At 42.2% G+C, this 12549-nt stretch overlaps 1 protein-coding gene across 6 annotated transcripts in view; it reads right to left on the reverse strand.

Annotated features, from left to right (window-relative positions):
* KCNIP1 (potassium voltage-gated channel interacting protein 1) overlaps positions 1-12549 on the reverse strand; it is a 406302-nt gene that overhangs the window by 118574 nt on the left and 275179 nt on the right. The window contains exon 1 of one of the 6 annotated variants that reach the window (XM_054079815.1): positions 556-709. The exons of the other annotated variants lie outside the window; for them this stretch is intronic. Coding sequence (XP_053935790.1) covers positions 556-655 — 100 coding nt within the window. The 5' untranslated portion in view covers positions 656-709. Of the gene's footprint in view, positions 1-555; positions 710-12549 lie in introns of those variants that run through there. 6 annotated transcript variants of the gene reach the window in all.

The following is a 12549-nucleotide window of genomic DNA, read 5'->3' on the forward strand; positions in this document are numbered from 1 at the left end:
TTCCTAAAACACATGAGACTACAGAACAAGACTGGGCAGATTTGTTAAAGATAAACATTCTGAAAGGGAGCTAAACTGTTTCCGACAAAAACATTCATCCAAATAAGCTCAGTAAGGCTTTCTGATTTTCTGTTAATAATAACCAATAGCTAAAAATAAGCTATGACGTTTCCAGCAATTAAAACAAATTGAGAAGTTACAATGATAAACTTACTAAAATGTAAACCCTTCTTTCATTCAGAGCTTCGGGATGCAAGCTGCAGTTTACTAAAGCATACAAAATCTGCATCGAAGTTCTTGAAACAATCTTAAACACAGACAAAGAATGGTCTAAGATTATGCCACATTTCTTTTCAGAGCTGCAATGAGAGCTACAAGACTATATTGACATATAAAATACATCACATTTATCTAAAGAAAGCATTTAAAGTTATTTTAGCTGCTATTCAGCTCCTCTGGTACTCAAACCCTGCACATACTCGTACAGATTAAAGTATAACGCTCTGCAGCAAATGGCTTTCAGAATAAAATATGTTCTATTTCTTAACATCCTACCTTCATAATTGTCTTCTAGGAGACCCAGATGCTCAAGTGCCTTCACAAATCCAACAATTATCACGAGTACGACAATCATTTCAAGTCCCTCCAAGTTCATCTTGAAAAATTATTCATGTAAAAGCATCTTTTCTTAGGGAACGTCCTGCCTTCAGAGTTAGACTTTAATTAAAAAGCCCTCCTAGTCCAAGACATGCCACACAACCAGATAAATACAATGCTAAAGAAGCCGAGCATATTCCCATCATAAAACATTTCCATTGACAGCAAGATGCACACAGGAATGTAAGGAAGTCAAATCTTACCATGTCTGCATCACTTGCCTGCATGGATACAGATGTTTCAGTCTCTAAGGCAACAGAATATACAGTAACCACTTTGTTTAGCATTTCCTCTCTGTCACATCCAAAATTCACCAAATCTCTCTGATACCTACTAAAATCAGATGCTCCTTTTTCAAACTGAATTACAGTTTTGAAAAGATTCTATAGTTTAACCGAGGAAAAAGTCCAAACACATTCTTTGCTTGATACTAAAGTGAACTTCATATATGAAAAATCATTCCAGTTTGAAAATTACCTATACCTGTATTTCCCCATCAAGTGAAATACAATTGCAGAAGGTCAGAACATGCCCAAATATCTTGCTTTCCCACACTGCACGCTCATTTTACATCAAACATATGAATCATGCAAAATATTAAATATGGTAAGAAGAGAATTGTTAGAGGGAAATCAGTTGTAAAGTTGGAGGGTTATGTGTGAAACAGAAGTCTTTCCTCCTGGCTGCACAGCCCTGGAGCTCTGGGCAGATGGTGGAACAACTGCCCTTGGTGTAGGTCAGCTGCTGTTCCCATGGCTATTTCCAGACGAGGAAAAGCGATAAATGGCACCGAGGACAAAGGATGCCCAGGGCCAGAATAGCATGCAACTTACTGCTCTGCCTCAGGAAGCACTTTCCTAAGCACTCAGAAAAACTGGAATTGCTTCCATGTCCTTGGACCTGAAGGTTAGGAACAGATTCTCTGAAAGACCTTGCTCTCATCTGAGCACCTTCATAGCAGACACCGGCAAGCACAGGTCTGTCCTTCCAACTTAACCTTCTCACAGCTCTCCCTATTTATAGACAGTTTCAGAGGAGCACAGCACTACAAAAAAACCCCATCCTTTCCAAAGCCTGGCCAATCGTTCCAGTACCTTTTGATTATTTGGCCTGCAATGGCTGCCACTTCTGTGCACAACATCACCTACTGCACTCTCTGTCCTTTTAACTCCTACTGGGATAACCTGACTTTGAAAGCAAGATATATAGATATATATGTGAATCATAGGTTCATAGAATGGTTTGGGTTGGAATGGATCTTAGAGCCCATCCAGTTCCAACTCCCCCCTGCCATGGGCAGGGACACCTCCCACCGGATCAGGTTTCTCAGAGCCCCATCCAACCTGGTCTGGAACCCCTCCAGGGATGGGGCAGCCATCACTTCTCTGGGCAACCTGGGCCAGGGCCTCACCACCCTCACAGGAAAAAAATTCTTCCTAATATCTCATTTAAATCTCCTCTTATTCAGCTTAAAACCATTTCCCCTCATCCTATCCCTGCACTCTCTGATCCAGAGCCCCTCCCCAGCTTTCCTACAGTCCACTTTAAGTACTGGAAGGCTGCTATATATTAAACCCACATATATTAAGAAGTCTAAACTTAGATTAATATTGTACCTGTTATAATATTACATTAAGAATGCTCACCTGAAAGCCTGAAATCTGACTCACTGTTTTCAGTGATTGTGTTTTAACCACTTGTGTGCTTCTATCTTTAGCTGATGTTTTATGTTGATGTCTCCCAGGATATTCTTGTCCAGTTGCATTAAGCACTTATGCTTAATGATGCCTCGTGATGCTACGAGGACTTGAGTACCACGGTGCTCTGTACACACGCTCCTTACCCTCCTGGACTACAAAATGCCCTGCATTGCTGTATACAGCACGATCGGTCCCACAGACTCTTTTGAAGGCTGGTAAATGGTTTTCTTATTGACTTCAACATTGCTTTGCTGAGTTGCAGTGTGTTGCTGAAAGCCAGAATGAAGCTGTTTCCCATATTAATATTCTAATGTATAAATATTTTAGAGGCATTTGTTCATTAACAATATAAGTAACATCATCAGCATCTACGGCTTTTCTACGGTATCCTCATTCAAAAATAAATCTTTTACTTTTCTGTTCATTAGTTAACTTCATTTGAGGATCTCTCAGCTCCTAACCAAATTCCTCATTGAGTCTGAATGCTCCTGAGGTGAAGTTAAGAATTTACTGAAGTATCAAATCCAATTACTGTGGAAATGAAACCACCTTTGAGACAGCCCAGACATAAGGTATTGTAATTTACAACAATAAACACTGTTTTAGTACAGAAAGCAAAAGAAAGAAACACTGTGTGATGGAAATGGACTGGGGCAGAGGGTAAAAGGAAGAAAGTAAGCTTAATTTTAGTCAAGTTTAAAACCTCTGCTCCCACTAAAAGTGACAGGAGCCGAGTGATGCCAATAAGAATTCAGAGTTAGTTTTATTTCTGTTTGGAATGGGATTTCTCATGGCCCAGTGCACTTGTACCACTGTTCTGGTTTGCTGCTGCTTTCAGCTGAGCCACCAACAGGACCAATTAACAAATAGAGAATTTCTTTTTCTGGTCAATAAAATCTATTTTGTAGAAAATAAAAAAGCCCTGCAGAAATAGACTTTTTTTTCCCCAAAAAAAAGCTACATTTCCAGACCAGCCTGGCTCCTTGATGTGCTGAAGCATCCTCCCTTCCTGCCTGGATTCAGGAGCCAAAGTCTGAGCACTGCTTTAGCCCATGCAGAGCAGAAAGCTGCCCTTGCTTGGTGTCAAAGCTCCAACCAGGGAGGGTCAATCCCACCCGTAAAGGAAGGACGACCCTACCTTCCTCTTGTGATGCTTTTGTTATTGAATTATTGGTTGCACTGCATCCTGCTTCATGGAAGCTACTTGAAAGGTTTCCTCTTTCAAGGAAAAAAACCCAATTTTTAAACCTCAGAGTACTTCTACCATTTTCTGGCCAGCCGGGGCCACCAGTAATCGTGTCTCAGGGGAGACAGAAAGACAGAGAGAGAAGAACAACTTACTCAAATATACTGCAATCAAAACTTATTTAGCTTGGGCGAGCTGACAGAATAAAGCTTCAGGCTGTGCATTTCATACTGGTTACCTCTTTATAGCAATATTTCATATTTGTAACAAACCCTCAATGCAATTTTCAGCTGTTCTTTTTGGAGCCTCAGCAAGGAAAACACTCCTGTCAACAGAGAAACGCAGGAGGAGAACAGCTAGTTACCACTGCCTGCACCATCTGATTATCCATTCACCTCTGCACGTGCACCGGAAGGGTGGGCATTGCTACCTTAATTCCTCCTCTCTGTCCAAGGAGAAGGCACCGGGTCAGCAGCGTGCGGCAACGCCGGGGTGAAGTTCTCCAGCCACCTTCCAGGTCACCACTGCACACAGGAGGGACGCGGTACAACAGGAAAGCAAACTCTGTTTATCTCTCAATAGGCATGCAGAATCTAGCATTCCCGGGAGTTCATTATGTATGGAGCTAGCCCTAAGTAACTGCTTAATTAGCATCTGCCTTGCAGTTAGTTTTCACAGCATGAGATGAAAATTAAGGGGCATGAAAGACAGAACAAAAAGGAGAAAGAAAGAGGAGAAAGACATGGGTAAAAGAAAGGCAAAACCTCAGAGAGGTTTTCTCTAGGCAGACTCTCTGGGTGATGCTCACGCACCTTGCACTGCTGATGGATAAAGTTCGAACTGGTGCAGAACTGGGCATCCATACGGGTCTGGCAGGTAAAGAGTTGGGTTCAAGGCTGGAGACCACACGATAGATAGCTTGTGTCAGTACCCCCCCATTCTTGTGAGATATGTCACCCTTCCATTCCCAGCACACAAGGTGACTCACACGTGCATCAAGCAGCAGGAATTGGGAAAGTAGTCAGGAGAGCACCAAGACAATATGTGTTTGTTAAACTTTCCATATAGTTACCCTTAAGGGTATATCTAAGATTTGACACCACAGTGTCAGCTCACGGTCCAGATACACTGTTCCTCTCACTGCCCTCTGTCATTCCTCCCCTACGAAAACCTCTTCTTGTCTTATCTTTCTTGGAAACTGGGCCAAGTCTGAAGAGGAGAAGATGACCCATTCAGCATCACAGTCTGATTAGAGGAACAACCGACAGCAAAGCCCCCGAGACTGCCCTGCTCTGATCAAGCCCGGCTGTTCCTGATGGCCTCAGAATTGCATCTACCCACAACCACAAACAAGGCAGATCCCTGCAGAAAGCCCCTCAGCACTCGCTGGGGTCCCGCCAGGGATGGCGGCAGCACAGCAGAGCTGCAGACCTCCCCTCTGCTCCCTGGCCTCTTCCCCCAAGCCCTGCACTTCGCACAAGGAATAAAGAAGGGGACCGCACTGGCTGCAATGTGAAGCTCTTTTGCAAAGTCAGTGTAGTACACAATCGCACGGCTAATTCAGGACAGGGATTCCCATGCTAGCCCATATGTTTCTGCTCCTCTGTTCCTACGTTGCTGTTCTTCCCTAGACTGTAACCAGTCTCTCAGCTGAGTTGCAATGCAGCAGATGCTGGCTGATCCATCATTTTATTAACAGTATGATTATGGTATAAATATTTCATTCTGTGTTGTGTGTGGGAGGCTTCATTATGCCTCAGTATCTTTGCACGCACATCCTTTTTAAATACAGCTCTGTTAAACTTAAGGCAAATGTGTCGATTCCAGCTCTTTCAATATTTCCTTTAATGCTCTCAATATTTTCTCAAAATGCTAATAATGTTAAATTCCAGGCCAATTTATTCAGTGAATAAAATTCACATTCAATAATATTATTTCTTTTCTAATATGGTCATACAAAAAGATGCAGCGAGAGTTGAATGCAAATGGGAATTAAGACTTCAAAAAAGAGAGTTGTCATTTTCTTGCTCTATGTGCTGTATAATGGAACAGACAGTAAGCACTGGTTAGGTGTCCAGGGCAGAATTTTCACATTTCAGTGTGTCATAGGTAGACTTTGCCATACTCTCACTTTTTTTAAAGTATCCTAGTAATATCCTTAATACAGACAATGCCATCTTATTTTTTTCAGACTACTGACCATGTTGTTAAAATATCAACAGTGTTCAGTGATTTAATCCAGGAACAACTGAATGACGATTTATGCTTCTAACACAAGCAACTGCCAGATTTCTGTTTGCTCCTCCATCCTAGAAAAGGCAGTGCAAAACACTTGCAAAGAGTGTTTCAGCTTTCCCAGCCCCCAGTCTGCTGGCAGCTCACACTGTGATTCTTTATTTTTACAGTTCTGATTTCAGAAGAAACGCGGGACTCTCTCAGTTTAAATAAATGATAAAATGTTAAATGAAGATATCTCAGATTTAATATTCAGGTGAACGCTGAGGAGACATTTCAGCTTGTGTCACTGAAAAAATAATGCTCTGATTACAGTTCAGTGGTACCAATGATCTCCAAAGTGATTATGAGGCACATATTTAATTCCAAAGTAACAGTTAATATCTGTACTAGACTCCTAGTTACAGCATGGTTCATTTTTTAAAGAAGCTGCTTAAAGCTGACTTAGAAACAGAAGTCCCTGGCTCTGTACACGCGCTCGCTGGACGCCTGCACCCACAGCAAGAGAGCGCAAAGTCAACTGCGAGCGGAACAGCAGCAAACCAGCACCAAGAGCTCCTGTGGAAGAAGAAGCTCAAAGGCAACAGCAACAACGCCGCCTAACAGGAACAAACTTCATGAACCATTTCCAAGGGCGTGGCTATGTCATGGACCCACGTTACAGGTGGAGAATGGGATGCGCACTGTGATGAAGGGCTTGATATAAGGAGGAATTTCTTCGTGATGAGAGTGGTGAGGCACTGGCACGGTTTGCCCAGAGCAGTGGTGGCTGCCCCATCCCTGGAGGGGTTCAAGGCCAGGTTGGATGGGGCTTGGAGCCCCGATCCAGTGGGAGGTGTCTCTGCCCATGGCAGGGGGTGGAACTGGATGGGCTTTGAGGTCCCTTCCAACCCAAACCATTCTATGATTCTATGAAAGGACTTAACTAGTGCTGCTGAGCCTGTCCTGGCAGAGCCAGCAGTAGAAAAGGAGGCTCCCAAATCTTTCTTCATTGTCCTCCCAGCCACACAAAGCCATTCTGCTCTCGGGGATTTAGCAAGGAGGACAGATAACACCAGGCATGGAAAGCAGCTGAATCTCTCATATTAAAACAAATTAATGTGTAAAGGTGATGGGAATGCCTCCTTGTGCAAAACCCTGTCATTTCAGATGAAGCATGAAATTGGGTTTAAAACAGACAGCCACTGCAGGCTTGCATAGCTGTCAGGGATATGTGCTGCCTGCAAAAGCACTGCTTATGGATTCTTATTTTCCCTCCTGAAGCCTGAGTCAAATTGGCTACATCACAGTGATGAGGCTTTAGAGAAGCCTCAGCTCCCTCAACTGAATGACAATAGAAAACATTCCAGGTACCCAACTAGCAAATACTGGCACTATCTTTTCTCTTCTATAAGAAGGGTGCTAAGGGTAAGAAAGGGGAAAAAAAACATAAGGTGCAGACAGGGGAAAAATATAGCAAGTTTTCAGAGTTTTGGTGAATTTTTAGTCTGAAGAATATTTGCTCTGAGCAATCATCACAGCAGAAAGCAGGGCTTAGTGACAGGATCTGCCAGCAGGAATAATCCAGAACATCCAGCATCCAAACAGACAGTCACCTGTTTGTGACAAGCAAAACCATGTCAAATGTTCAGTGCACAAAACTCTGCCCCCACCACAGCCAAAGCTCAAGAGGGTTACTGATGGCATTACACAAATGCGGGCAAAAACTTGTGAGAAGGATCCCCTTCATTGGAAAAAATGGACTAGGAAAACAAGAGAGAAGACAAGCAACTCCTTTGATTTTATTGGATATACCATTTTCCCCCCGCTTTTTAAAAGGGTAACTTTGGCTTTCATAACTCTCTTGCATCTACAACAGGAATTTCCTAAGGAAGAGTTCTGGCAAACCAGGAATCTGCTCGAATATGAAGAGGTACCACTAGACTGAACCAACCCTGCCTCAGCAAGCTGTGTGTGATACTCAAGAAAGGAAACATTTTCCCTTTTTCACGTTTTAGTCTCAATTTATGATTATGATGCAGGAAGACTTCAAGAGACTTTACTGAAGCAAAAACCAACCCTACCTTAGCACAACATACAGACTTGCCAAAAAGACCAAGATGTATTTTTAATCTAACTTAATTACATGAATGTCTCACCTGCCTGGTCTTATTTTACAAAATAAACAGCCCAGAGGTTCAATCCCGTCGTTGGCTTGCGGCCCCGGAGTGCGCAGCAGGCTGTGTGCCCACTGAAGTGGTGCACCCGCTGACAGCTGTGGGGACACTGCCACATTTTCACCCCAAGCACAATTTATAGCCAGGCCATGATTCCTGGCCTGCAGATGTTGCCATTAATTTTTAAAACTGCATGGCAGCATTAGTAGACCGGTTGCCTTCGCTTTCTGAATTTTAATTATAATGAGAAACAAAACCTCTCCAAACCAAGTCACATTCCAAAGGAAAAAAATGAAAACTATATTTGAAGCCAAAATATCTTGCAAACTCTCCCATCATAAGTATCAAATTCCAGGAAGAAACATCCAATAATCTAAAGGAGCTGCTATCTACGGCATAAAGACACAAGCTCATTCTGGTCATTGGCCACGTCTACCTATATTTTTGGCCATGAATTTAGTACCGAGTATCAGCTCAGTAAAGATACTCTTCTGCCACTCTCACATCTGCAGCCGTTGGGGAGATGGCACCAAACAGCGCCCTGTGGGCTCCGGCCACAATACAACCACCTCTTCTCCCTCCAGCCCTTAAACGAGAGGCTGATGGTTAGACTTGGTGACCTTGGAGATCTTTTCCAACCTTAATGATTCTATGACACTATAACTACAGCTTAGCAATGCATGTGATGGTAATGCAGAAAGGACCTCCTTCCCACTACCTCCATCCCTGCTGGACATATCCCAGGGCTCACTCGGCTCTCCAGTTACTTTCCAAGGTCTCCTCCATTGCTGGGAGGGATGTTTACATCAGGAATGGGCTTATATTCAAATGTACCTCATCCAAAGTGTTGACAAGAATCAAGGTCATAGCTATGATTACACCTTTATGAGTAGCAGAATTAGGGCCTGAAATAAAGGTTCTGACTTGGGCTAAAAAGGAAGTATAAAAGAAATATCGTGGCACAGACGCTTTCAAAGACACAGATATCAGCCCAATATGGTTTTGCATGGGAGTCTCTGCTTCCTTTAGATTCATATCTAATTCTCTTTGCATTATTTACAAAGCTTTTGCACTTGAGAAACCCAGTGAAACACCTCGTTTACACCATACTTTATTGACTCATTTAGTATCTAGGGCTGCTGATGTCAAAGGATGGAATTACTAATGGACCCACCAACATTACTAATGAGCTGTGATAGCACTCTGCTATCACCTAGTCAGCTATTTAGCTTAATATTTAAAACATATGTTCAAACTATATATTCAACCCTAGTAGTCAACTGATAGCTTGTAAATAGATCTAACTTCCGCATTCTCTTTAAAGAAAACACTGCAAGGAAACAGCCCATGAAATAAAGCATTTCACAGCAACGTGTAATGGAATAACACTTCCTTTCTAGTGGATAAAAAAGAACAGGTTTACAGGTGCAAATAGTCCTTTCTTCAGCCATGACTGGTAGATATTGATATTGTTATTTTACTTTGAGCACAAGTTCACACTTCAGATAACTAGAGTGACTCTTTATGCAAAAGCAACAACACAGAAGATTCAAGATTGTCTGCAAGTAGGTCTAGATGCGATTCCTCAAAGCTGATAATTAATTGTACAAAGCACTCTGCATTTGATTGACGTTTGTCCAATTTATGGCAGAAGTCCAAAGAATGCAGGAAACTGTAGGACTGTTATCACAGGGGGTCCTGCCCTGGCCAAAAGGATCTGGGAAACCCAGTCTGCCCAGTAAGACTGGTATGCTGGACATACTGGTGTTGGGGAAAATAATGACAGGATAAAGCACTGAGTATCTGAGCACCTCTTGGTTCAGCAGGTCTCATAAAATATATTGCTTTTGACGTAATTTTAAACTGGTACCAAAATCAGGACTACAAAAATAACCTGAGAGCCACTACCTTTTTTTTTTTACTTCCAGATCTGCCATAAGTCTCTGGGGATTCAGTTTTATCAAAGAATCCAAAATATCACTTCCTTTTTGAAAGAACCAAATCTTACACTAATCACTACTCTTGGAAAAAGCAAGTTTAGCCAATATCATGCCAGATAACACATAGGATCATAGAATAATGGAATGGTTTGAGTTGGGAGGGACCTTAAAGATCATCCAATTCCAACCCCCTGCCATGGGCAGGGACACCTCCCACTGGCTCAGGCTGCCCAAGGCCCATCCAACCTGGCCTTGAACACCTCCAGGGATGGGGCAGCCACAGCTTCCCTGGGCAACCTGGGCCAGTGCTTCACCACCCTCATTGTGAAGAAATTCCTCGTTATGTCTGGTCTACATCTGCCTCTCTTCAATTAAAGCCATTCCCCAGCTTTTTAAAGTCCCTCCCCAGCTTTCTTGTAGCCCCTTAAGCGCTTAGGAAAGGTTACCTATTAATGGAAGAAAACACTCTATTTGTTTTGAAGCAGTGTTCTAAAAGACGTATCTCGCATTTGAAGGCAGCCTGTTATTCTTGCAGATACATTCTTTTATCATAGCCCCAAAGAGAACATTTAAGAAATGAAGATGCAAGATGCTGCTTGACAAGCAGCCTGCGCAGAAAGCCACCCAGCTGGTCTTCGGTATAGAAGCACTCATTCTCTTATAGGAATTTTTAGTAAGAAAACTGTTTCAAACTTACTCAGTAGTAATTTTTTTTTACTTTTTCACTTTCTCTTTGCAGAAATTAGGGCTGTAAATTGAGCTATGCAGAAGATATTAAAGAATGCCCTCTGCAGCTTAGCAGGTCACAGGTATTCACATCTCGCGCTCCCACACCACACAGTAATTGCACCACCAGAACCCTGGGCAGGGTCAAACTGCTCCAAGCAAGTCTCGGGCTGAGCAGCTGATCCTGTCCCTCAGCAGGAATGACAAGGTTGCAGCCACACGGCAGCTTGAGATGACTTATAGAGATAGATTAAAAAAAATAAATATTTATAACTTGATTTAGGAAAAGGTGTTGACTGTCCATCTATATTTACAGGGCATAAATATCAAGGAAGAAGGGGAATTGGCAGAGGTTCACAGGGCATAACTGAAAATAATGGGATGAAGCAGTGCCAAAGGGAAGTGCATGTCTGACCCTGATTTTCATATAGGGGCAAGACTCCCACTTAGACCCACAGAATTTCACTGCGAGAGTACTCTGTGTCCGAGTTAATGAAAATTTCCTGAAATATGCACTGAAACCTGCACTCATGGATGAAAACCATCAACAATGTATTTCACTGAGCTCATTCGCTCTCTGAGAGCATTTTCAAAGGGCTGACTCATCTCTTCTTGTCTTGTCCCAGGCTGTGCTGGGTGTACTTTGAAATATGGAAGTGTGCAATAGAGACACTCTTTCTCCAGTGTTTCTGGCCATGGAACAGAACAGATGCATCCTCTTTTCAGAGGCCATTCTGCTTAAGAAAAGAAAAAAAAATTAAACTGATTGAAATGTGGGGTTAAAGCCATCTGGGAGCAAGTTCAAAGCAGGAAAAAGAAGCTGATGTTTTTCATGCATGACTCTATTTGGAAATGAAGAATTTATCTGTCGTCTGAGACTTCATAGACAGGCTGCCTTACAGCCACACTTCCCAGACACGTGACGCTACACTTTGCTTGGTGTAGAGTATTTGAATTTTCACTGTCAAACATTTTCCCAACAGCAAAATATTACATTTATTGAGAGGAAAGCGTTGGTGATCCAGACACTCATAACAGCTTGAGTGGCATGACTGATATGTGTAACTATGCTCAGTGTCTTCCATTTTCACAGGAAATATCATTACGACAGAATTAGAAAGCAGATGGGCAGTAATCTGATAGTTTTCAAACATTATAGATGCATATCTGTTAGTTGTATGGATGTTGCCATTGCTTTGGCATACAGCACACAGCAGCGCAGAAAATATTTTCTTACATATGCTATTTCCCACCTTTTTTAGTAGTGATAATTTCAGACAACAAAGACGAAAAATAAAGATGCTGAAAGAGATCTGAAATACAAGAATCTACTTGAAGAGAAAGCTGAGCTGACAGGATTAGCGCGTCTGACAAAATCAGAGACTACTTGACGTTGCATTACTGGGAGAGTTCATGTTCTCCATCAGAAAGGAAAGCACTATCACAAGACGTGTAGCAGGGTTTGCATTCCTATCGAGTGTTAACACCATGAGAGAAAGTTGCACAGTAAACACAATGGTACCAGTTTCATTCTCCTCAGAAGACTAGAAGTGATGCTGTGACCAAAGCATATGTTATCCCAGTATATTAAGCCCTTTTGTCTTCAGAAACTTTGATGTCCCCTTGTGAATGAGACTAAAGTTCTATAAAATCAAAGCTGTGCTTGGGAAGACCACAAGTATTTGCAATTTTATGTTGTCACAAAGACCAGGGAAATTGTTTTAAAGCAAGATAGATTTGTTGAGTTTGGCAGGAACTGAGATGTGTCTGTGTTCATGATGTGGCACTTAAAATATATCTGTACACCAACAGGAGATTATTTTAAAAGCCTGCATAATCCTCAATAGTTAAATGACTATTGGGCATTCCACTGCCACCTCTGGGAAGAAAATGTTTGAAGAAGAAATAGTGAAATGGGGGTCCAATAAAAAAGCTTCAATTTTCACATA

Source organism: Cuculus canorus, chromosome 14 (assembly GCF_017976375.1).
Source record: "Cuculus canorus isolate bCucCan1 chromosome 14, bCucCan1.pri, whole genome shotgun sequence".
In the NCBI taxonomy this organism is placed as follows: Eukaryota; Metazoa; Chordata; class Aves; order Cuculiformes; family Cuculidae; genus Cuculus; species Cuculus canorus.